The sequence below is a fragment of the Schistocerca americana genome, chromosome 1 (assembly GCF_021461395.2).
Source record: "Schistocerca americana isolate TAMUIC-IGC-003095 chromosome 1, iqSchAmer2.1, whole genome shotgun sequence".
Taxonomy (NCBI): Eukaryota; Metazoa; Arthropoda; class Insecta; order Orthoptera; family Acrididae; genus Schistocerca; species Schistocerca americana.
The window spans coordinates 744,834,921-744,861,993 of NC_060119.1; the positions used below are offsets into that span (position 1 = coordinate 744,834,921).

The 27,073-nt window shown below is 43.7% G+C and overlaps 1 protein-coding gene across 1 annotated transcript in view; it reads left to right on the forward strand.

Annotated features, from left to right (window-relative positions):
- The window catches only part of LOC124545251, a 170,473-nt gene that overhangs the window by 96,803 nt on the left and 46,597 nt on the right, over nucleotides 1–27,073 (forward strand). Inside the window, exon 3 of the mRNA XM_047124127.1 lies at nucleotides 10,301–10,424. Within this exon, the coding sequence (XP_046980083.1) occupies nucleotides 10,301–10,424 (124 nt within the window). The remainder of the gene's footprint in view (nucleotides 1–10,300; nucleotides 10,425–27,073) is intronic.

The following is a 27,073-nucleotide window of genomic DNA, read 5'->3' on the forward strand; positions in this document are numbered from 1 at the left end:
ACGATCAGTTTGGTTTTATGAAAGGTAAAGGCACGAGAGAGGCAATTATGACGTAATAGAACCAAGACTAAAGAAAAATCAAAGCACGTTCATAGGATTTGTCGACCTGTAAAAAGCGTTCGAAATTGTCACATGGTGCAAGATGTTCGGAATTCTGAGAAAAGTAGGTTTAAGTTATATGGATAGATGGTTAATATACAACATGTACAAGGGCCAAGAGGGAATAGTAAGAGTGGACAAACAAGAACGAAGTGCTCGGATTAAAAAGGGTGTAAGACAGGGATGTAGTCTTTCGCCCCTATTGCTCAATCTGTACTTCGAAGAAGCAATGATGGAAATAAAAGAAAGATTCAGTAGTGGAATTAAAATTCAAGGTGAAAGGCTATCAATGATGCGATTTGCTGCTGGCACTGTTATCCTCAGTGAAAGTGGAGAAGAATTACATGAGCTGCTGAATGTAATGATCAGTCTAATGAATACAGAATATGGACAGATAGTAAATCGAAGAAAGACGAAAATAATGAAAAGTAGCTGAAATAGGAAAAGTGAGAAACTTAACATCAGAATTCATAGTCTTGAAGTAGATGAAGTTAATAATTCTTCTACCTAGTCAGTCAAATAACCAGTAACGGATGGAGAAAGAAGAACATCTAAAGTAAACTAGCACTGGCAAAGAAAGGCATTCCTGGAAAAGAGAAATCTGCTAGTATCAAATATAGGCCTTAATTTGAGGAATAAATTTCTGAGAATGTACGTCTGGAGCACAGCACTGTGTGGTAGTGAAACATTGACTGTGGGGAAACCGAAAGAGAAGAGAATCGAAGCATTTGAGATGAGGTGCTACAGACGAATGTTGAAAATTAGGTGGAATGATAAGGTAAGGAATGAGGAGGTACTGCGCACAATCGGAGAGGAAAGGAATACGTGGAAAACACTGACAAGGAGAAGGAACAGGACGAGAGGACATGTATTAAGACATTAGGGAATAACTTCCATAGTACTAGAGGACGCTGTGTAGGGTGAAAACTGTGGAGGAAGTCAAAAACTGGAATACTTCCAGCAAATAACTGAGGACGTAAGTTGCAAGTGCCACAGTCAGATGAAGAGTTCGTCACAGGAGAGGAATTCGTGGCGGGCCACATCAAACCAGTCAGAAGATTGATGACAAAAAAGCTTTGGTCTTACGTAAAATTAGTAAGCGGGTCAAAATTATCTATTCAGTTACTCAGTGATCATAAAGGAGCCGAAAAAGAAGATAACAGCGAGAAGGCCGAATTGCTGAATTCGGTCTTCCGAAATTATTTAATTGCGGAAAACAGTAACTCGGTCCTTCCTTTGAGTAATCGTATGAACCTCGGAATGGCAGATATTGAGATAACCGTTGGAGGGACAGGGAAGAACTACAGGTGATTAGTAGTGGAAAGGCATCAGGACCAGGTGAGACACCCGTAAGATTCTACAAAGATTATGCGAAAGAAATTGCTCCCCTTTTAGCAGCGAAAACCTAATACGCTGGAACAAAGAAGGGTACCCAACGTAGAAAAGGACGCAGGTCATTCCCGTTTTCAAGAAGAGTCGTAGGACAGATGCACGTAATTATAGGCCTATATCGTTGACATCAATCTGCTATGAATTATTTTGCACTAAAAATGATGATGTTTTTGGAGAACGAAAGTCTCCTCTATAAAAATCAAAAGGCATCCCACAAACAGAGATGTTGCGAAACACTACTTGCTCTGTTCCTCTATGAAGTCCACAAGAGCTGTAGACGACGGCGCTCACGTTGACGCCGTGTTCAGTGACATCAGGAAGGCATTTGCTGGCGTCCAAAGCCATCGTCTGCAGAAAGAAGTACCTGCTCACCGAAAATCGGACCCGATTTGCGTGTGGATTCAGGAATTCCTTGCAGATAGAACTCAACATGTCGTTCTGTGTGGAACATGTAAAGCTTATTTCCGGAGCACCCCAAGGAAGTGTGATGGGACCATTACTGTTTACTATGTATGTAACGATCTAGTAGCAAGGGTCGAAAACTCCTTAAGACTATTCACACATGATGTGGTTGTGTATAATACAGTAGCGACACTAGAAGACAGTATCGAATAGCAAAATAACCTACAGAAGACTGATGAATGGAGCAAGTCTCTGGCAGTTGACCCTGGGTGTAAATTCATGCAACATATTGCGCATACGCAGGAAAAGAAATCCACTTCTGTACAACTAGATTATTGATTAAAAATTGCTGAAAACAGGATCTACCGATAAATATCCTGGAGTAACTATCCAGAACGACCTAAACATAAACAATATAGTAGGGAGAGCAGACACCAGACTGAGATTCGTAGGAAGAATCTTAAGGAAATGTAATCCACGAAATAAGTGGCTTATACGGCGCTTGTTCTACCAATTTTTGAGTATGGTTCACCAATATGGAATCCTTACCAAATGACAGAAGAGATCGAGAAGGTTCAACTAAAAGCGGTGCGTTTCGTCACGGGGTGCTGTAAACTTACTGCGGATGACAACCAAGGGGGTCTTGCTATGAAAAGCAATGGCACCCCACACCATCATTCCTGGTTGTCGGGTCGTATGGCGGCCGACATACGAGATGGTATCCCACAGTTGTCCGGGGCGTGTCCAGACAAATCTTTGATGATCATCGGGGCTGAGCTCGAACCGGGACTCATCACTGAAGACAATTCTACTCCATTCAGTGAGATTACAGACCGAAGGCGTGTCTGGAGACACCTCAGACAGCGACGGGATACCGATCTGACTGTCGCCCGCCGTTCAGTCCGACAACTAGGAGTGATGGTATGGTGTACCATTTCATTTTATAGCGGAATCCCTTTGCTTGTCGTACGCGGTACCCTAACAGCACGGCGGTAGGTCGACGATATTATACGCCCCGCTTTGTTGCTCTTCATGGCAAGCCTTTCTGGGCTTACACTTTGGCAGGATAATGCCCGACGGAGAAGGCGATGGAAACCACTGCATTAAAGACACATACTGTGTATCCGCAGGACATGTGACCTGTGACTCAAAAGTATCATGTTGATCTCTCCATTGGCGAAAGATTCCGAACTAGTCACCCATTCGGATCTCTGGGACTAGGAGAAATAGATTAAAATACCAACGCATGGATCATTTTCTACGATTCGGGACGTGGAATGTCGGAAGTTGAACACGGTAGGAAAACTAGGAAAAAGGAAAAGTTAATGCTACATATAGATATAGTGTGGGTTGTTGTTGTTGTGGTCTTCAGTCTTGAGACTGGTTTGATGCAGCTCTCCATGCTACTCTATCCTGTTCAAGCTTCTTCATCTCCCAGTACCTACTTAAACCTACATCCTTCTGAATTTGCTTGGTGTATTCATCTCTTGGTCTCCCTCTACGATTTTTACCCTCCACGCTGCCCTCCAATACTAAATTGGTGATCCCTTGATGCCTCAGAACATGTCCTACCAACCGATCCCTTCTTCTAGTCAAGTTGCGCCACACACTTCTCTTCTCCCCAATCCTATTCAACACCTCATTAGTTATGTGATCTACCCATCTAATCTTCAGCATTCTTCTGTAGCACCACATTTTGAAAGCTTCTATCCTCTTCTTGTCTAAACTATTTATTGTCCATGTTTCACTTCCATACATGGCTACACTCCATACAAATACTTTCAGAAACGACTCCCTGACACTTAAATCTGTACTCGATGTTAACAAGTTTATCTTCTTCAGAAACGCTTTCCTTCCCATTGCCAGTCTACATTTTATATCCTCTCTACTTCGACCATCATCAGTTATTTTGCTCCCCAAATAGCAAAACTCCTTTACTACTTTAAGTGTCTCATTTCCTAATCTAATACCCTCAGCATCACCCGACTTGATTCGACTACATTCCATTATCCTCGTTTTGCTTTTGTTGATGTTCATCTTATATCCTCCTTTCAAGACACTATCCATTCCATTCAACTGCTCTTCCAAGTCCTTTGCTGTCTCTGTCAGAATTACAATGTCATCGGCGAACCTTAAAGTTTTTATTTCTTCTCCATGGATTTTAATACTTACTCCGAATTTTTCTTTTGTTTCCTTCACTGCTTGCTCAATATACAGATTGAATAACATCGGGGAGAGGCTACAACCCTGTCTCACTCCCTTCCCAACCACTGCTTCCGTTTCATGCCCCTCAACTCTTGTAACTGCCATTTGGTTTCTATACAAACTGTAAATAGCCTTTCGCTCCCTATATTTTACCCCTGCCACCTTCAGAATTTGAGAGAGAGTATTCCAGTCAACATTGTCAAAAGCTTTCTCTAAGTCTAGATATGCTAGAAACGTAGGTTTGTCTTTCCTTAGTCTTTCTTCTAAGATACGTCGTAGGGTCAGTATGGCCTCACGTGTTCCAACTTTTCTACGGAATCCAAACTGATCTTCCCCTAGGTCGGCTTCTACTAGTTTTTCCATTCGTCTGTAAAGAATTCGCGTTAGTATTTTGCAGCCGTGACTTATTAAACTGATAGTTCGGTAATTTTTCATCTGTCAACGCCTGCTTTTTTTGGGATTGGAATTACTACATTCTTCTTGAAGTCTGAGGGTATTTCGCCTGTCTCTTACATCTTGCTCACCAGATGGTAGAGTTTTGTCAGGACTGGCTCTCCCAAGGCCGTCAGTAGTTCTAATGGAATGTTGTCTACTCCCGGGGCCTTGTTTCGACTCAGGTCTTTCAGTGCTCTGTCAAACTCTACACGCAGGATCATATATCCCATTTCATCTTCATCTACATCCTCTTTCATTTCCATAATATTGTCCTCAAGTACATCGCCCTTGTACAGACCCTCTATATACTCCTTCCACCTTTCTGCTTTCCCTTCTTTGCTTACAACTGGGTTTCCATCCGAGCTCTTAAAATTCATACAAGTGGTTCTCTTTTCTCCAAAGGTCTCTTTAATTTTCCTGTAGGCAGTATCTTCTTACCCCTAGTGAGATAAACCTCTACATCCTTACATTTATCCTCTAGCCATGCCTGCTTAGCCATTTTGCACTTCCTGTCGATCTCATTTTTGAGACGTTTGTATTCCTTTTTGCCTGCTTCATTTACTGCATTTTTATATTTTCTCCTTTCATCAATTAAATTCAATATTTCTTCTGTTACCCAAGGATTTATATTAGCTCTCGTCTTTTTACCTACTTGAGCCTCTGCTGCCTTCACTACATCATCCCTCAAACCTACCCATTCTTCTTCTACTGTATTTCTTCCTCCCATTTTTTCCCTTACGCTCTCCCTGAAACTCTGTACAACCTCTGGTTTAGTCAGTTTATCCAGATCCCATCTCCTTAACTTCCCACCTTTTTGCAGTTTCTTCAGTTTTAATCTACAGTTCATAGCCAATAGATTGTGGCCAGAGTCCACATCTGCCCCTGTAAATGTCTTACAATTTAAAACCTGCTTTCTAAATCTCTGTCTTACCATTATATAACCTATTTAAAACTGTCAGTATCTCCAGGGTTCTTCCATGTATACACCCTTCTTTCATGATTCTTGAACCAAGTGTTAGCTATGATTAAGTTGTGCTCTGTGCAAAATTCTACCAGGCGGCTTCCTCTTTCATTTCTTACCCCCGATCCATATTCAGCTACTACGTTTCCTTCTCTCTCTTTTTCTACTACCGAATTCCAGTCACCCATGACTATTAAATTTTCTTCTCCCTTCACTATCTGAATAATTTCTTTTATTTCGTCATACATTTCTTCAATTTCTTCGTCATCTGCAGAGCTAGTTGGCATATAAACTTGTACTACTGTAGTAGGCGTGGGTTCCGTGTCTATCTTGGCCACAGTTATGCGTTCACTATGCTGTTTGTAGTAACTTACCCGCATTCCTATTTTTTATTCATTATTAAACCTACTCCTGCATTACCCCTATTTGACTTTGTACTTATAACCCTGTATTCGCCTGACCAAAAGTCTTGTTCCTCCTGCCACCGAACTTCACTAATTCCCACTATATCTAACTTTAACCTATCCATTTCCCTTTTTAAATTTTCTAACCTACCTGCCCGATTAAGGGATCTGACATTTCACCCTCCGATCCGTAGAACGCCAGTTTTCTTTCTCCTAATAACAACGTCCTCTTGAGTAGTGAAATGGAAAGATGAAGCGTATAGGGTAATATCAATAGCAGCAGAAAATGGTATAGCGGGAGCATGATCGTTACGAATAGGAATGTAGGGCAGACAAGGATGGTTCGGTGATAAGCTTGTTCTCATCAGAATCGACAGTAAATCAACACCGACAACATTAGTTCAGGTATGCATACCGACGTCGCCAGCAGAAGATGAAAATGTAGAAAAAGCGTATGATGATATTGACTGGATAATTCAGTTCGTAAATGGAGATGAAAATCCAATAATAATATCTGATTGGAATGTGGTTGTAGGGGAACAAGTAGAAGAAAGGGTTACGGGAGGGCGTGGGATTGGTAGTTGGAATGAGATAGGAACGAGACTAATTGAGTCCTGCAATAATTTTCAGTCACTTACTGCGAATATTTTGTTCAAGAATCACATGAAGAAGAGGGATACGTGGGAAAGGCCAGGAGATGCGAGAAGATTTCAATTAGACTACATCATGATCAGGCCGAGATTCCGAAATCAGATATTGGATTGTAAGGCGTATCCAGGGGCAGATATACACTTAGATCACAATTTAGTAATGATGAGAGTTAGTAGCACTAACCATAGAGAATCAATGTGCACAGAAGCGGGATACGAAAATATTAAGCATTGAAGAGGTACGCGTGAATTTACTTGAGGATATAGATACTGTGATAATGAGTAGTTCTGTTGGCAACTCATTTGAAGAGAAATGGACATCTCTAAAAAGGGCAATCTCAGAAGCTAGAAGGAAAGACATGGGTACAAGGAAGTTAACTGTGATGAAACCATGGGAACAGAAGATACACTTCAGTCAATCGACAAAAGAAGGAGGTAAAAACGCTTAGGGTAATTCAGGAATACAGAAATAGAAGTCTGTTAAGAACGAAATTAATAGGAAGTGCAACGAAGCCAAGACTGAATGGCTGCAAGAAAAATGTGAAGAAATCGAGAAAGAAATGATTGTCGGCAGGACTGACTCAGCTTTCAGAAGAGTCAAAACAACATTCGTTGAAATTAAAAGCAAGGATGATAACGTTAAGATTGCAATGGGAATTCCACTGTTAAATGCCTCTAGAAGGGAGCGGATAGGTGGAAAGAATACATTGAACGCATAGAGGCAATTGTAATATTCCGCTTTATAATGGAAGCGAAACTGAAGAAAAATCGACATAATCTCAGTATTTGTCGTCCTGGAAAAAGCGTTCGACAATGTCAAATGGTGCAAGATGTTCGAAATTCTGGTAAGAATAGGTGTAAGATATAGGGAAAGACCTGTAATATACAATATGTGCAAGGACCAAGAGCTAACAATAAGTCTGTAAGACCAAGAACGATGTGATCGGATTAAAAAAGATATAAGACAGGGTTGTAGTTTTTCGCCCTTGCTGTTCAATCCATAAATCGTAGAAGCAATGACGTAAATAAAATAAAGGTTACAGAGTAGGTTTAAAATTCGTGGTGAAAGGACGTCAGTGATTAGATAAGCTGATGACAGTTCCATACTCAGTGGAAATGAAGAAGAATTACAGGATGTGTTGAAGGGAAAGCACTGTGTAATGAGCATGGAATATGGGCTGAGAGTAAATCGAAGAAAGATGAAACCAGTGAAGAGTAGCTGAAATGAGAACAGCGAAGAACTTAACATCGGAACTGGTGATCACAATATACGTAGATAGCAGAATAACGCGTGACAGACAGCGCAAGGAGGACATGAAAAACAGTCTAGCGCTAGGACTTTTCTGGCCAAGTGAAGTCTGTTAGTATGGAAAATAGGCCTCAAGTGGAGGAAGACATTACTAAGAACGTACGTCTGAAGCAAAGCATTGTACAGTGGAGGTACATGGACGGTGGGAAAACTGGCACAGAAGAACGAAGCATTTAAGATGTGGTGCTACAGAAGACTGTTGAAAATTAGGTGGATTGGTAAGGGAAGGAATGAGGAGATTCTCCAGAGAATAGACGAAGAAAGGAACAATTGTATGGAAAACACTTACAACAAGAACGGACAGGATAATATGACATCTGGAATTACTTCTATGGTACTAGAGAGAGCTGTAGAAAAACTATAGAGGACGACAGAGATTTGAATACATTCAGCAAATAACTGAGAACGTATGTTGCAAATGGTACTCTGTGATGAAAAGGTTGGCAGAGTATAGGAATTTGTAGTGGACTGCATCAAACGAGTCAGAAGACCATTGACACAAATAAAAAAAAATTGCCAGTTGGACCGAATCTGGCACGATATCTCTCACGGGGACATCCAACAATTTTATCAGGCAATGCCAAGCCGAATACGTAGCTGCTTGGATAATGGCCACAGGTGGACCAATCCAAAATTGCCTTGCTCAACTTCTGAAGCTCCTTTTCTTGAATGAACCTTCCAATTTTTGTGAAAGTCTAATCATTTGTTTGTCTGTAAGTGTACATTCTACGGATTTCCGTCCCATCCGGATAATTCTTCCGTGGTGCGTCTCTTTTTTTGTAGACTGTGTGGTGCCACTTGCTAGAGTGAGCATGCCAAGGAGACGAATCGTGATATGAATGCGACACCTGTACCCGCCTTTCGTCACCATGCCCTCCGCCAGGCAACCGAAATAGTACTAACAGTGTAAATAACATTTAATTGATTCATATGCGATGGTGCATATGGTAAGCTCTGTTGACTCCTAGCGCCTCGCTAGTAAATGTCTCAATATTAATGATCCTGACTCCTTGAGGTACACGAGTGGAATAATCCGAAAGTTTTAATTAACACTTCTAAAAAATTAAGTGATATAATTAATTCTTTTGTTCGTCCTCGGGTAAATGTCTGCAGTTCTCGCTGCACAGTACCGTAACAAGTTACTAGAAAAGGCAAAGCATAATGCCGCTGTCCACTGATAATGAGGACTATCGTCACGTAATTAGTTTTCAGCAGTAGCAGAAATGTTGTACCTGTGACAGGCAAATACAGACGGACAATAAAGTCATCACCTTCGGCCTAACAAAGCTGCAGAATTTCTGCCGCTGCCGTAAACTAAGCACCCGACGATATTTCTCCTAATCGATGGACAATGCCATTGTGCTCCTACAGCGACGTGCCAAGGTTCTGGGGCGTGAGTATTTCAGTGTATAACTGTACCTTGAATCAAACAAAACAGTTAGTTCGTCACTTTATTTGTTCGATTTGATAGTTAAAACTTGATGGCTAGCACTCCTTTACAGCTTCTAACAACCCTACCACAACAAAGGTCAAAATTTTAATAACGATTGTGGTGTTGCTCACGCTGCAAAATACTGCATTTTCGGGTAACAACAGTCATATTGTGTGGCAGGTGTCATTAGAGCACGGTTAATAGTCATTTCATGTAATAATGAAAAAACTAGGCACTCATCTTTTTGTGTTTCCCACGCTGGTCTCGTCGTAAAATCATGGCTCAATCGTTGAAAATCTAGGTGGTTATGATTCCAAGCTCGGATGCAAAGAGGCCTAGGTTTTATTCTGCTATATTCAAAAGTTTTGTAGATGCGCTTCACAAAACATTCTTCAAGATGAAACCTTCCAAAGTTAGCACAATGGTGATGTAAAAAAATAATCAGCACTCCGAATTTAAGTTTCACTTCCTTTTAATTGCTTTTATTGCAATATCACGTAAACACACAAAACATCACTTCACAATACAAAACATACTTGAAAACATCTTCCTCACATTTTATAAGCCAACTACAATAGGCATCTTTCCAACATGACGTCCAAGACTTGACTTTTTCAACGTCCGACTCTCTAACAAGTTAACAACTAACTAACTATCGCTTACGCGCCCAAAAATCAGAGTTACAAGTATGTCAAAGATCATAGTGACAAAAGAAATAATACACATAAGAATAATATCATTGCAATATAAACATATTGATGTATCAAAAGTGAAATCAAATCTGAATGTTGTCTCAGAAACATGTTAAGTAGTTAACAGAAATACAGTAGGATATTACTGGTATCGAGAGGTTCAGGTGAGGTACCATAATGGTTACGTAATTCAAGTACCATTACAAGCTCCTACTTGCTTTGACGCTTCTGGAGGTTGCATATCTACCATACGCCAAAACTGTCTTCTACTGCCCAATTACCAGTTTGTGATGTTAAAAAATTTATTTTCTTGTTTCAGATATTTACTTGGCCGCTATCACCGGTCAACCGCATTATTTTGGCCAGCTTTCCTCGCTGGCTTGTCGGTATACATTGAAGACGACAGACGAAAACCAATTACAGCATTTTACTACTACACGTGGGTAAGTGAAATAGTGTGCTTTTGCCGTGAATGGTTTTGTATCTTAAGTGGACTACTCATAATTAGAACAATTGACACACTGCTTGTGACCTTTATAATTTAGTGATACGGATGTTTTGATTAACCATCACAACACAAGACAGGAACCACTGTCGTAATGGGCCGGCCGCGGTGGTCTCGCGGTTCTAGGCGCGCAGTCCGGAACCGCGCGACTGCTACGGTCGCAGGTTCGAATCCTGCCTCGGGCATGGATGTGTGTGGTGTCCTTAGGTTAGTTAGGTTTAAGTAGTTCTAAGTTCTAGGTGACTGATGACCACAGCTGTTAAGTCCCATAGTGCTCAGAGCCATTTGAACCATTTTTGAACTGTCGTAATGATTATATGCAGGGTGTAGCAGAAATGTTGCGACAGACTTCGAGGATTTGTAAAGAGTGTGTTTAGGAACAAATCGAGGATAGGAACCCGTGTTCGGAAACGTCATCCATTGACGCTACAGAGCGTCGAAGAGACAGGCCCCAGAGCCTACCATTAAGCCACCTCTTCGACGCTGATGGACCGTAGACGGAACGTCTTGTAATCTTATTTGTTAGTCTTAGCGACTGATTGCCACGATCGCCAGTGGAGAAGATGGAGCTAGCTGCTGCGTAGAAAGGCCTTGTCTCCTACGAATGCGAAGTTCTATTGCCAGGGCGGATGACCGTTTCAGACAAGGGTTTCCATCCACAGTTTATTTTTCTCCTGGAACCATCTAAAATGTTAAATGTTTTTCTGTACGCAGGAGAAAAGTAAACTGCAGATGAAAATCCGTGCCGTGTACGAAACTGTCATCCACCAAGGCAATGTAGCATCGCATCCGCGTGAGACAGGGCTTTTTACGCTGCAGCTAGCTCCTCCATCTCAACTGGCGATCATGGCAGTCAGTCGCGGTCACAGAATAACAAACAACATTGTGAGACTTTCCGCCTGTGTCCGTGTGCGTGGAAGTCACGTTTGCTGCCGAAGTGGTTGCCTAGTGGTAGGCGACAGCGCCTATAACTTCGAAGCTACGTAGCGTCGTTGGATGACGTTTCTGGACATGGGTTTCTACCTTCGATTTGTTCCTCAAGACATCCTCTATAACCTCTAGAAGTTTGTCGCAACATCCTGGGACTACCTGTATATACAGGGGGGTGAACAAAAATATGGAAATATCTCAAATACATCACATTTCTATGCCAAATATCGTGTAGGAAAGCCTTTGGCACTCGGAACAGCCTCCAGTCATCTCGGAATGGATGAACACAGATCCCGTATGGTTTTCAAGGGAGTCTCATACTAGCCAAACACTGGCAAGTTCAGCAAACGATGCTTGAGTTGTATATCAATCAATCACCCTTTTCTCCAAAGCAGACCACAGTGGGTTGATAATACTGAGATCTAGTGACTGTGAAAGCCAGAGGTGATGCAGAATTCATCATGGCGCTCACTAAACCAATAATGGGTGACGCAGGCTGTGCGAACAGGGGCCCTGTCATCTTGGAACGCAACATTACCATCGGGATAATACGGTGACCTTCACACCTCTCAAGACCTGCTTTCTTTGGGATTCGAATTATTATATTCTTCTTGAAGTCTGAGGGTATTTCGCCTGTCTCATACATCTTGCTCAGTAGATGGGAGAGTTTTGTCATGGCTGGCTCTCCCAAGCCTGTCAGTAGTTCAAATGGAATGTTGTCCACTCTCGGGAAATTGTTTCGACTTACGGTTCAGTGCTCTGTCAGATTGTTCTCGCAGCATTATATCTCCCATTCATCTTCATCTACGTCCTCATCCATTTCCATAATGTTGCCCTCAATGAAATTACCCTTTTATAGCCCCTCCATGTACTCCTTCCACCTTTTTGCTTTCTCTTCTTTGCTTAGAACTGGGTTTCCATCTGAGCTCTTGATATTCATACAAGTGGTTCTCTTTTCTCCAAAGGTCTCTTTAATTTTCCTGTAGGCAGTATCCATCTTACACCTAGTAGGATAAGCCTTTACATCCTTACCTTTGTCCTATAGCCATCCCTGCTTAGCCATCTTGCACATCCTGTCGATCTCATTCTTGAGACATTTGTATTCCTTTTATATTTTCTCCTTTCGTCAGTTAAATTCAATATCTCTTCTGTTACCCATGGATTTCTACTAGCCCTCGTTTTCTTACCTATCTGATCCTCTGCTGCCTTCACTACGTCATCTCTCAAAGGTACCCATTCTACTTCTACTGTATTTCTTTCACCCGTTCTTGTCAGTCGTCCCCTAATGCTCTCTCTGAAACTCTCTACAATCTCTGGTTCTTTCAGTTTATCCAGGTCCCATCTCCTTAAATTCCTACCTCTTTGCAGTTTCTTCAGTTTTAACCCACAGTTCATAACCAATAAACTGTGGTCAGTATCCACATCTGCCCCTGGAAATGTCTTACAACCTAAAACATGGTTCCTAAATCTCTGTCTTACCATTATATAATTTATCTGAAGCCATCCAGAGTCTCCAGGTCCCTTCCACGTGTACAACCTTCTTTCATGATTCTTGAACCAAGTGTTAGCTATCTTTAAGTTATGCTTTTTGCGAAGTTTTACCAGGTGGCTTCCTCTTTCATTCCTTACGCCCAATCCTTCTCTTCCTTTTTCTACAATAGAATTTTAGTCCCCGATGACTATTAATTTTTCGTCTCCCTTCACTATCTGAATAATTTCTTTTGTCACTTCATACACTTCTTCAGTCTCTTCATCATCTGCAGAGCTAGTTGGCATATAAGGTTTACTAACGTGGTAGGTGTGAGATTTATGTCTACGTTGGCTACAATAATGCGTTCACTATACTGTTCATAGTAACTTATCCGCGCTCCTATTTTCTTATCCATTATTAAACCTACTCTTGCATTACCCCTATTGATTTTGTATTTATAGCCACCGAACTTCACTAATTACCACTATATCAAACTTAAACTCATCCATTTCCCTTTTTAAATTTTCTAACCTACCTGCCCGATTAGGGGATCTGACATTCCACACTCCAACCCGTAGAACGCCATTTTTTTCTCCTGATAACGACGTCCTCCTGAGTAGTCCCCGCTTGGAGATGCGACTGGGGGACTATTTTACCTCCGGAACATTTTACCGAAGAGGACGCCATAATCATGTAAGCATACAGTAAAATTGCATGTCCTGGAGAAAAATTACGGCTGTAGTTTCTCCTTGCTTTCAGCCATTCGCTGTACCAGCACAGCAAGGCCGTCTTGGTTAATATTACAAGGCCTGATCAGTCCGTCCAGGCTGTTGCCCCTGCAGTTACTGAAAAGGCTGCTGCCCCTCTTCAGGAACCACACGTTTGTCTGGCCCCTCAACAGATACCCCTCCATTGTAGTTGTTCCCACGGTACGGGCTATCCGTATCGCTGAGGCTTGGTTAAGGTGTTAAAGTATTAGGTGTGTGGAAACAAAGGAAAACTGGAAATGGGGATTTAGAAATCAGTAAACGAAGATTGGAGTATATGGCTAAGATAATTTCAATAAAGGGATGAAAAGTGAGCTTAGTCTGCTCGACTCACTGACTCCTGTAGCTACAAGGGGCGTGTTTTTAAGTGAGTATTGTTTTGAAATAAAAATAAAACTAGTAGACTTTTCTTAGAAGTTCCATTTTTCATGAAAGTCTGTACTTCACTTTTGTACATAATTCCCACCAACTTTTCGCCACTTAGCGCATATACAGCCAGCTTTTGGATACCATCCTCGTAGAAATCTGCTATGTGACTGTTGTTTTGACTTCTTCTTCATCGTCGTGGTGCTGACCAGCCTGATGCCTCGTCAAATGCTGGAACACATCGAAGTCACTGGGTGCTAGATCGAAGCTGTACGCAATTTGATCAAGTTGTTCACAGCCAAGCGATCGGATCACCTCTTGATTTCGGTTGTCCACGTGTGTGCGGGAATTGTCATGGAGCAAAACGATCCGCTTACTCAGCATGACATGTCTTCTGTTTTGGATTGCAAGATGCAGTTTTCTTAAGGTCTCACAACAAGTCGCAGACTTTAAGTTGATCACCAAGTGGCAAAAAATCCACAAGGAACATCGCGTTCCTGTTCCAAAAAAGTAACACATTATTTTCTGGACTGAAATTGTTTGCTTGAACTTTATTGGGTGATGCTGAATTCCGCCATCCTAGGATATAACATAAACTACCCATGTTTCATTGCCTATGACAATTTGGCTTAAAAAGTCGTCACTCTCCTCAGTGCATCACTCTAAGAAAGTCAAAGAACTGGCTAAACGTTTTATTTCGTGCAACTCAGTCATCAAAAGTACCCAGTGTGAGCTTAACTTTCGGTAATTTAAACATTCGGTAACAAATGCACAAAAGTAGTAGAGTTACAGGGGTGCCACCCCACTCTGCATTGTTGCCAAATGTATCCAAGATGGCAGCGATGACGTCATCTAATATGGCGTAGTGTAGAACTGGCAACACCGGATATGACGTGCTGCGGATCCACACTTGAACGCTAACTCAGGTGTACTGCATTTCCTGGGAGCCATCTGCGACACAAGCATATACACAGACATACAGGAAACAGAGCAAACGTTCTCCAAATGTGGAGGTGACTGGATACAATCGAGTACAGTGCTATAATACACCTCCCGATCAGTGCATTTGGGCTAGGTGTTGGGAGCTGTGTTACATTTACAAGCAATTTTAGAACACAGAACTATAGGTTATGTCATGATCGCATGGACAGAACTGACATTAAAAAAAATCGATAGAATTGTGAAAAATGACGAGGAATAGCTATGAATTGACCGAACATACATTGAAATGTGGGGAAATTGAGGAAGTACTTGCATATCTTCTGGTTCGCACAGAACAATTTCTACATGGAAACGAGTATGCGGCAGCGAGAGGAGTCTGAGAAAATGTCGACATGGAAGCTAAGGGAATCAGGGAGGCAGTCGATTTTTTCTCTGTCGAGGTAGCATTAAACTGTATGTCTATTGAGGAACCAGTGATACACGTGAGTTGACTACTGTATTTGACATTTTTTTGGAAGACATAGAACCACCCGCTTCTAAGCCTACTTACCCCTGCATTAAAGGATAACAGAGAGTGGACGGGGTGATCGATTGAGATGGAGCTGTAATGAGGTACCAGTTAATGGTAGACTTATGATGCACTCTAGAGAGGGAGAAGATGCTGCAAATCAATTTTTCCACTGTTGTATCAGGATGCATCAGTCACGTGACATAGCCAGCATTCGACTCATATACAGCCATGTGTTCTGTATGTGATTTAAAGCACTGTCTACTTGCGATCGTCAGTCATCAGAGGACTTCCATCTCAAGTGTGATTGAACGTGACACATTCCTCCAAACGAACTTTGATTTTGCGATGTACTCCACCCCCTGTCGCATCTTGGGTGTAAAATCGAGACTTCAGCTTCATAACTAAGTTAGCGATAGGTGCTTGTAAGGCGCTGCAATCCTCGTGTATACATTTGCCCAACATACGTGGTGTTTACAGAGTTAGTGTCAGAATGACTTGTAATTTTCATATGTCGGAAGCTGCTGCTATGCGTTTATCTGTTTCCTCATAAGCGGTATCCCCCGTTACTAAAGATCGTTTTATGTAGGGATGATGCATGCATAGTATAATTTCTGAACCGTGATTGGATGTGAAAAGTGGACACCATACATCTCCAAAAGCTATATTATGCTTGTATCACGCAGAGCAAATGTTTTATGGAAGTAGTTTTTTCGTTTTACGGTTCGATAACATAGTATCGTAGAGAAACCGGGAAGAAGGGTGTATGTCACGTGCTTGAAATACATTTCTTACATTGGAATATTAACACCGCTACATTCCATACGACTGATAGGTTGTAAACGTAAGCGATCCAACATTATGGCTCGTTTTAAGTGCAGAACATTGTAGCCTGAGGAGTGCGTGTGTTTATGTTCTCTCTTAGCAATACCTTCCAGGTACTGATCCTAGACTCCAGAATAATACTTTAAAATTGATAGCTTGGTTGATTTACGTAAAAATGCTTTCCGAACTAGCCCCATACCAAGCCTCTGTGCAGAGGCCTGTGAACCGCCACTTCATATGCGGCGACGGCTACTTACAGTGCGGCAGGCGTATAAAACTTTGTCCACACCATACACCCTTGCATACCATACCGTTGCTCAGCCTCCTCTGGCACGATTGTTTCATAACCGGCAACGTGCGACGCAGCCCTATGGGATTCGCGCACAGGATTGCCTCGCTGCGATGTCTATGGCTGGTCTTCGTGTTTTACGTCGCGGTTGGAGCAGATCTCCACCTTGGCTCCTCCGGAGACCCAAACTTATTTTAGATTTGACTCGTTTTAAGAAGGATGGCACACCAGATTTTACGTTCCAATCTCTGTTTTTTAACATTTTAGATGTGCATCACGGTTTCACTGTTGTTTATACTGATGGCTCCAAACAGGAGACTTTCCTTGGCTGTTCTGTGGTGTTCCCTGACCATGTTACCCGGATTCGCCTCCCTGCTGAATATACCGTTTTCGCAGCGGAGCTCCACGCGATCCAGAAGGCACTGGAGCTGATGCATCGTGTTCGGGGCGATCGATTTCTTCTCTGCTCCGATTCTCTTAGTGCCTTACAATCAGTGCAGAACCTATACCCGACTGAGGAGATGGTCCAGCTGATACATGACCAACTGTACTTGCTCCAACGGCGGGGTAAAGAGGTATCCTTCTGCTGGGTGCCTGGTCATGTCGGCATATGGGGCAATGAACAGGCTGATCGGGCTGCCAAGGAGGCCTGCAGAGAGCAGGATGTGGTCCAGTGTCCTATCCCCTTGCAGTCAGTCATCGCTGCACTCCACAGGAAGTGCATGGAGTTGTGGGAGGACGAATGGCTGGCGGTGACGGCCAATAAACTGCGGTCGGTAAAGTCAACCACTCGGCCGTGGCGTTCCTCCTGCCGGCTGCTCAGGCGGGAAGAGGTTGCCCTCACACGTCTTCGGATCGGGCACTGTCCTCTGACGCATAGCTATTTATTACGGCGGGAGGATCCTCCGTTTTGTGATGCTTGTGGTGTGCACATCTCTGTCCGGCACATTTTAACAGACTGCATTTTATACCGTGACGCAAGGGCAGAAGCACAAGTTTATGGGGATCTGCCTTGTGTTTTAGCTAACGATGAGACGTGTGTGTGTGTAGGGTTTTTAAGTTTTGTGATGTGTCTGGACTCTGGCCTAAACTTTTAGGCTGGAGGTTTTAGTGTATTGCAGAGTGGCTGACTCCTCCCAGTTTTTCCTTGCGGTCAGCCAGCCACTTCCATGTGCTACATTGTTTTAGCTCCCTCTACCATTTCTTCCTGTGTTGTCCATGTTTTACTGCTGACGCCCTGCTTCATCCCACGCTTCGGTGTGGGTGAGCACATATTTTTCAATGATTGTTCCCCGTGTTTTATGTTCCGTTCTATGTAACTGTTCTGAGTTTTTTTTCTTGACACCCGTCTCACTATGTTACTGATCGGGCGCTGAAGACCTTGCTGTCGTGCGCCTCCAAAACCCCTCTACTACTACTACTACTACTACTACTAAAAATTCTTTGAACTCCATCTCTCTGGACCTCCATCACGCATAAAAATCATCCGTTTCTTTTTCTTCTTAACTGTCTGCTATTACATCATGACAATTTCAAATCTGTTTCTATACATAGCTTTTTAACACGGATACTAGTGTAAATCTCGAGAAATCTTGTGCACTTGGATGGATGAGGACTCGGCAAGCTCCATTCATTCACAAGACGTGGAATGAAGCAGTCTACTTCCGGTCGGTTGCAGATTAAATCGGTAATGGTGCTGCAGGGTGGGTTGGTCAATGACAGATGGGGTCTTTCACTCTCTAATTTTACCCTAAGACAGCGAGAATGCTCTGTGACTCCCATATGCAGAGAGATATATCATAACTTAAGCACTATGCTCGAGGAGTTAGAGATATGTAGAGTGCTGTCTGATATACTTTGATGGTGTATGTGTTCGAGAATTAACAATGAATGGACATACTGCACAGTCAGCTATCCACATGCGCAATGATACTCGCAAATTGGAGAAGAGCTGAATTAGCTATGATACTGAAATTGGGAAACATGCTGTTACATCACTGGTCGGTGCTGAAATTACTGTAAAATTGCTAAAATTGTTCACACTATCATCAGTGATGCTTATTATTAGAGTACATCGATGGTGTCTTTTCCATCCCATCTGTCCACTGGCATGTTGTTGGTTACCACATAATGACTTACTGACACATCGCTTGTTTGAGTTGGAGAAAGAGTTTTGGTGGGGGGACAATACTTTCTGGGGTGGCTAGCATCGAAACAGTGATTGTGTACGTGACTAAAATATGTCAATCAGTCTAAACAGAATGTAGAGTCGTCAGCTATTCGGTCACTATGACAGATTAGTTTAAATGTAGAGCTCGTGGATCACATTCGGACTGTAGTTTGGAAACTCTCCACAAAGTGACAAAACTCTTCCAGTTTCCTTATGTTGTAACTGTCTTTTATTTAAAATCGGCCAGTGTGTATGGCGTGTTATGGTAACCGCAGTAACAATGTGATTTACACTGTATGACGTCTAGTTTTCTGCGAGAGGCCATTGATCAGAACGTCTTAATGTCATTTAGAACCTGACACTGGTCTCGAAGTTATGGCATAAAAACAAAATTTATGGCAGTGTACAAAGCATGCTACAGCAGAAAAAAATAATGTCTCAAACAACAAGACATGACCACAGGGAGCGTCTCTTGCGATTTACAGTGTAGTCCGTGGGATGTGATCATCCTCCTACAGTACAAGTGCTGAAACTTTAAACTGCCCTCTGCAGTGGATTAAAAGCTGTATATTTAATAGAATCATTCCACATCAACAGTAGCAGTAGTTTAACACGCAAATACAGTGATGGACAGGGTGCCTCATTAGGATTGCTAGAAGGAATGTACCCTGTGCTATTCTGGGAAGCATTGCGACATCTCTCTCTCCGCACTGGATCCGCACCGCAGCCATGCATCATCGCACCAGCAATGGCGCCTAGGTGAGTTCTGTATTGGATGAAGTTAGTGGAGCTTTTATAGTTCCTAATTTTTTCTCTGTTGGATGGTACAGAATAACGATGATAGCATGTTGGGCCGATAGATGTGAATGGACATGGATCTCCTTCGGACTGTAGTATCTGTATGTAGTTTGGGGGCGCCCCACAATGCGCCCTTTTCCACCGAATGGTCAAAACATTGCCCTGTTGCACTAACTCAGGCCGCTCTGCTTCTACACGGTTTGCAGAAGGTGGTGGATATGGCTTTCTCCGACTTCTGCTCAGTTCCGACTTAAATTGGAGCGGTGCAAAGCTGCATAAATGGGGGCAGTCACAAGATGCATAGAGACTGACTAAAACCACGTTGGATTTTTACTGTAGTACACAGGTTCGAGAAAGGTGACTCGTTTCGAGATATGAGAGTGCCAGAAGTATGATTCACTTGTGGCTGTGATCCAACGCAGTTATGTGGTTGAATGGGAGGACTTGATTCCAAATCATAGACATCATTTCTAGCGGATAGCGTAACACTAGACATCTGAAAAACTAGTGTACATTTCTTGTGACCTCAGTCAGCCCACCCTCTACTACTGTTTGTGATCCTTCTCAGTCAGTCATCGCGTATAACTCAGTGGATATATTGCAGAACCTCTGACATGGTATCGAGACAGAAAACATTACATATACTGGAGAAATATCTAGCAGCGTGAAAGGAGTTGTAAATAATGGTTACATACCACGTTCCTTAGCCAACTCACTTTCAAAATTCAGCGATTTTATCACGAGGTTGCATTGTGGGTTACGTGTAAATCGCACTGCTGGTCTGATAGTATACACTGCAGCTATCACTGTCTTGGTATCTGTCTGCATAGAAAAACCACCTCATTAAGAGGTAATGTCTTACCTAGATTTATAAAGCAAGCATAGCTTTTTAACACGGATACTAGTGTGCTCCTCCAGAACCAAGACCGCTTGTGACAGTAACACACAGTAGTTGTTGCGATCGGGTTTTTTAACATCTAGCAGATTACGTCTCTCTTTCTAAGACAAAGTGGTAGCACTAGAGAGAAAAACGTATGAGACATGTCCACCCAGCTCTGATTTTGTCTCAGTATTATTTCGTGTTGTGGGCAATCAATTATTGGCGAAGAATTATACATGGTAGTAGTAGTAGGGGATGCGTGATAGGTTTGCATTGAGCATCAGGCTTATAAAGTATGTGTTGTGGTCAGACATGTGCAAAAAGGAAGGTATGAATTTGACGTGTTATACTGTGATAGCAGAGGGAAGAGTATGTCAAGTCATAAGAATGGTACAGATATTTCTATTTCCAGAGCCACAGCCGTCAGTAGGTTGTATTTCCGATACTTCCCTCATTGTCGAGTGTCGTTCAACTGAAACCGCAAACGTAACATTTTTTTGTAAGTATAGCAATCAAATATATATGTGACTGATTTTGTAGGATGATTCCACCTATGCGTGGCCTGTGGTGGGAACGATTCACGTTTCCAGCTAACGGTAGAGGCCGTCTGAATGGAGACAGCCGAATAGCGAACTAATACTTAGTATGTGTTGGACGGCTTTCGTGATCAAGTGGAAGTTTGAGAATAGTGAAATGGACATGTGTTTGCTCTGGGCCATTATTCCTTCCCTTGTAAATTGTCAGATTGACTGTTTCTTCACATTTCCCATCTTTATTTAGTTGAGAGAATATCGATCGTGGTATGTGCATCTAACAGGTGGAAGACGTGTTTGCCAGTTCTCTAGATATTAGAAACACCTTATTTGACTTTGTACATTATAGGGATGATTTGGAATCTCTTACATCGTGGACATCGGTATTCATGTGTGGAAATATCTATTTCCTCTGTTTGGTTCAAGTTCTCACGTAAAGGTCTTCACAGACGGGATAAGTTTCTAGTTACTCAGTGGTCTAGAGCAACCTCCACCTCGCTAAAGTTTGGGGTTTGTAGAGAAATAATTTCCAGTCTATATCTTCGGAATTATGTTGCGCAAGCGATTGGTAGGATACTGCTGTGTACAAATCATGTGAAAATATATTTGTCCTTGTGATCCCAGAGTCTGGAGATGGGTGTAGTAAAGCAAGCAAGCAGGTCTGGACCAGAAACAGTAACGCGTTTGTGCAGAGGGGGAACGAGCCCGAATTTGTAGAACAGTTCTGAAAGTAACTTCGGTCCAGTGAGGGCGCTCTGGTCACCCGTCGGGACTGGATGACCGCTGACCTCGCAGGAAAATATCTAGTGCTGCACCGAATCGTCAGTAACAACCGGAGGTTGCACACTTCTTTCCTCACCTTGCACGTTCGTATGGTACTCTTTAAGCTGTCATCCATTTCCGTCATCACTAGTATTTCGTAGTCGGTGGGATTCTCAGTCAGAGGAGCCATTTCAAATACGAATGACTGTGTATTGGCGACTGCGGCTTGCCAACAGTGTGCTTTAGGCATCATGCATGCATCCACCAAGCGGTGGAATTTCAGAACGGTACTTAATTTAGATACACGCCTCTTATATCTTTGCCAGTAAGATAGACAAGTGTCTAGAGATGTACTCATATAGCTATTTGTTTGCACCGCTTGACTTTGTCCTTATTCTTAACTCTCTGAGAAAGTGTTGCTTTTCCCGGCTGTAGTAACCGCAAATACCCACATGTTGGAGTGATGCTCGAAAAATCTCAGATCGAGACCATTAACTGAATTAGGCATACACAAAAAAAAAGTAAGCATCTAAATGTGGTGAGAATCTTACAGCTGGGAACAGCATGGATCATATCTTTGACCCTGTGGAAAGACCAACAAACAGCATTTACAACTGCACTCTGTGCCAACCAGTTCCATGTAGTATCAGTTAGCGAGTAACTTTGGAACAGCTGCTGCGTGGTGTTTAACAGTGATCTGCAGTTTGTCTCTTGGGATAATAACGCCTATTGCAAAATACGAGCAAGCAAGATTTACGTATTGTCTTAAACACAGTGGGATAGTAGCACTTACTGTAAACAAGCAATGGTAAGCAGCCATAAATTGGAGTCCAGGTAGAAATGCAGGAATAGACACTGTTTAAGTAAGGGGTTGCTATAAAAGTTGAATCTGCATCTTTCAGCACTTCCTTCCGGCATCATATTAGAACTGATGCAATTATGAATGTCATATTCGAAGTCAATCGTGACATGGTTCACTTCCTCCCCTCCCTTTCCCCTCTCCACTCGCCCACGCCTCTCTACTCCTCTCCCCTACTTCCCATTTTTGCTCTCACTCAATACTGATCATTTGATGTCTGTACATGAACCATGGACCTTGTCGTTGGTGGAGAGGCTTGCGTGCTTCAGCGATACAGATGGCCATAATGTAGGTGCAACCACAAAAGAGGGGTATCTGTTGGGACGCCAGACAAACGTGTGGTTCTTGAAGACGGGCAGCAGCCTTTTCAGTAGGTGCAGGGGCAACAGTCTGGATGATTGACTGATCTGGCCTTGTAACATCATCCAAACCGGCCTTGCTGCGCTGGTACAGCGAAACGCTGAAAGCAAGGCGAAACTAAAGCTGTAATTTTTTTCTGAGGGAATGCAGCTTTACTGTGTGGTTAAATGATGATGGAGTCCTCTTGGGTAAAATATTCCGGAGGTAAAACTGTCTCCTCAATTTCGATCTCCGGACGGGAACTACCCTGGAGGTAGTTATCAGGAGAAAAAAAACTTGCATTATACGGAGAAGCAAGTTCCTCTGGGATGGAATCTTGCAGTCTCGTTCGAACCCGCCTGCCGTCCAATCTATCAGCCGTGATCTACAGAAACTGTGCCTGTGTCTGGTGGACGGCCGTTTGGCGCTCTGGTGAAGGTTGTTGCGACGCTAGCTCTTGTAAGAGCGCGTAGTAAAACTCAGAGGTCGATCTGAGCCAAAGCCCCCTGTCTCGTCCATACATGAGCGTGTGGCGAAGAGCTGGTTTAGCGCAGTATGTCCTCCAATGTGTCGTGGAATCATAGGTATGACGCTGTCGCTCACATTTGTGCCAGGTAGTAGCGACGGCTACAAGGCAAGCCTCTTACTGGAGAATGCTGACGTTAAGTGTCCAAGGTCATCTACTAGGGCTCTTCTGTTGTCGTGGCAGAGTCACGGAGCAGATGAAGGCCTTACGGTCGATGAATGTAGTGGGCCACAGCTCGGCAACGACAGTCGCTGCCCGAAGACCTCAAGAGATGTAAATCCTGTCCACCCTGATTGCCGAGTGGCTGTTGAAGTGTGTTTACACGCATCGGTCACCGTGGATAAGTGTCCATGTATCATGCAAAGCGAGATTCCGGACCATAGCGTGAAGGGCTGGACATGGGACGTGGGATCTGATTCTCAGGGTGTAAGACGCTGTTTAAGTCCCCGCCCACCACGAAGTGCTCTGCAGCGCCTTGAAACAATTAAGCTACCTCAGTGGAGTAATAGAGCGTTCGCTCTCGACGCTTCGCAGACGGGACATACAGATTCACAAGGCGGACTGCGCCGATCGTGAGCGCAGTGCCTCTCGCTGATGGCAAATACTGAATATCCGTTGGTTCGATGCCATCGCGTAGTAATATGGCCGAACCACTACCGCCATCAGAAGTTGGGTTGACGTAAGACGCGTATCCATAAACATCCAGGCGAAGATCAGGCCGTATCTCTTGAAGAAAGGCGATATCATGTCCTTCAACAGCTGGGTTTTGATTGCGGAACTAATGCCGTTGATATTGACTGTACCTATCCGATACACCTGGGCCATTGGATATTGCGAAGATGTATCCTACAGTCGTTTAAGCCAGTAAGCGACATGTCGCCCGTCCCACCGTCCCTGCCACCCGCACCATAGATATTACTGATCGGCAGAGCCAAGATGTCCGTCCGACGATCCGTCGGCCGCGGGGATCAGGTTGTCGCTCGAGTCTGATATCATTCTTTCCAATCTCTATCTGGGACGCCCAATCACCAAGCTGAAGGTGTGGTACGTTATATGACGTTCATTTGGTATCTTAGCCACAAAATCGCCAGGGGGCTCGTCAGTGAGTTGAGCATAGTGTGGCTTTGTCCTTGGGCTGACGTTGCCAGCAGCGAACCAGGAGCCGTTGGAGTGGGGTCCACAGCCCGTGCCGCAGATGAATTGTCCTCATCCTCCTGCTACGTGCCACCATCTCGCGAAGCATTTCCTGCAGACAGCCTCCTCTTCTTTCGCGCTTGGGCGACTTCTGCTTGTGGGAACGCGTGTCCGCGTCCTGCGGATCGTGATAAACAGAAGGCACCTCACGCATCTCCGTGTCCGAGCTCGAATCGATCTGCTGATGCTCTCCTTCTGTACACGGCTGGTCTCTGCTGTCGAGCATGGCGACGGTTCCGATGAAGGCTGCGTCGTCGTGGGCACGGAGACCGGTCCCACGGGGGTCGATAACTGGAACGGAACAACGTCCGCGTCCATCATGTTCCTCGCTGCCTCACCGTATGTAACAGGCAACGTTATCGGTTGCCTTGTAGGCGTCGTGTCTGCACGTGGTGTCTGGAAGAGGCGTCTCTGTAAGCATTCAGAGCGTACATGCCCTTCCTGCCGGCACCCTGAGCAAGCCCGCAGTTGATCGTCATGTACGACGGGATGTGTTTGTGCAGTTCGATTCGCTCCTGACGCACTCCATTCAGAACAGGATATGTCTCGAACGTATGCCACTTTTCTTCCACGTGACTTAGTACTCCCCTGTAAAGCCGCAGCGCGTTCACGACAAGCGTGGCCGGCATTTCAAACGACATCTCGAAGATCCGTATGTTCCGAACGCCAAGTCCTGCTTGTTGCTGTTCGAGGGGTGGAAACGATATCCATCGGCGGAACGGCGAATAAGGCTTTCGCACCTGCTTCATCGACAAATTTCAGGTAAACTGTGCTTGATACGATCGAAAGATGTATAGCGAGAAGTTCCTGTCGATCGCGGTGCATTACTTCATACAGGAAACGCTCTACTTCGTATCCATTAGGTGTTGCGTACTGGGCAAGGAACGTTAATTTAATCGTGGCGTTTCTATAAGAAAGCGCCATGGTCGTTTGAGGTTATCTGTTTACACTGCAATACCACTACCCGCGCGAGTAAACAACGGCCTGCTTGCGGAGAGCCGCACAGAGCCCCGCGCACGTCCGCTTCGCAATACGGCGGAGAACCGACTGACCGACTGAGCTACGTAAGCACGATTCAGGGTTCGTCCTCACAGCTTTAGTTCCTCCAGTACCTCGCATCCTACCTTCCTACCTTGCACTAACTGACAGCGCCAGCAAGGTTCGGCTCTTTAATGCTTTAAGAATCATTATAATACTGTGGCATTTTTCTCAGAATTTTTGAATGAGTTGGATGGCAACTGACAATTAAAGGGACTCGGAACGAAACTGACAGAAAAAAAGGAATACACCAGTAGGTTGTCCAATATCAAAGCGTTCTAAACCTGTAATCAGACTGCTTGACTTTTAATCATTAGGTGCCTCTTTACCTGAGGCCTAGGGCAGGAGTACATAACGCTTCCTGCCATGTGGCTAGCCTGCAGAGGTTCGTCGTGTTATGTGAGGTCTGATTTAAAGTAGCTGGCATTTGACAGCTAGCGTGTTGGACTGCTTCCCTATCAATATGCTAGTGGCATCCTGACGTTGCTGGCTCCCAACGTGTTGCCGCATAGTCCCACAACGGAAATCAGTGCAAGCTTTCCGGGATATAGACTATTTCAAGAACACAACGTAATTCTGACCTCATTTAATATTCAGAACAGATTTTTGACATGTTCAAACGCTCTATGGAGATTTATACCCTATGTGCATTTCCTTTTTATAGGAAATAGAATAGTTGTTAGTTAAGTATTGACAAAATTGCAAAAATAAGAAAATAGCCGCCGCCTTCCGATGCCTATAGGTAGCAAACGCAATGTGACATGGAACTTCGGAAAGACCAATTGCCGAGTAAAGTACACTACTGCCCATTAAAATTGCTACACCACGAAAATGACGTGCTACAGACGCGAAATTTAACCGACAGGAAGAAGATGCTGTGATATGCAAGAGGCCATGCATTCACACAAGGCTGTCGCCGGTGGCGACGTCTACAACATGCTGACGTGAGGAAAGTTCCAAACCGATTTCTCATACGCAAACAGCAGTTGACCGGCGTTACCTGGTAAAACGTTGTGGTGATGCCTTGTGTAAGGTGGAGAAATACGTACCATAACGTTTCCGACTCTGATAAAGGTCGGATTGTAGCCTATCGCGATTGCGGTTTATGGTATCGCGACATTGCTGCTCTTGTTGGTCTAGATCCAATGACTATTAGCAAAATATGGAATGGGTGAGTTCAGGAGGGTAATACGGAACGCCGTGCTGGATCCCGACGGCCTCGTATCACTAGCAGTCGAGATGGCAGCCATCTTATCCGCATGGCTGTAACGGATCGGCCAGCCACGTCTCGATCCCTGAGTCAACAGATGGGGACGTTTGCAAGACAACAACCATCTGCACGAACAGTTCACGACGTTTGCAGCAGCATGGACTATCAGCTCGGAGACCA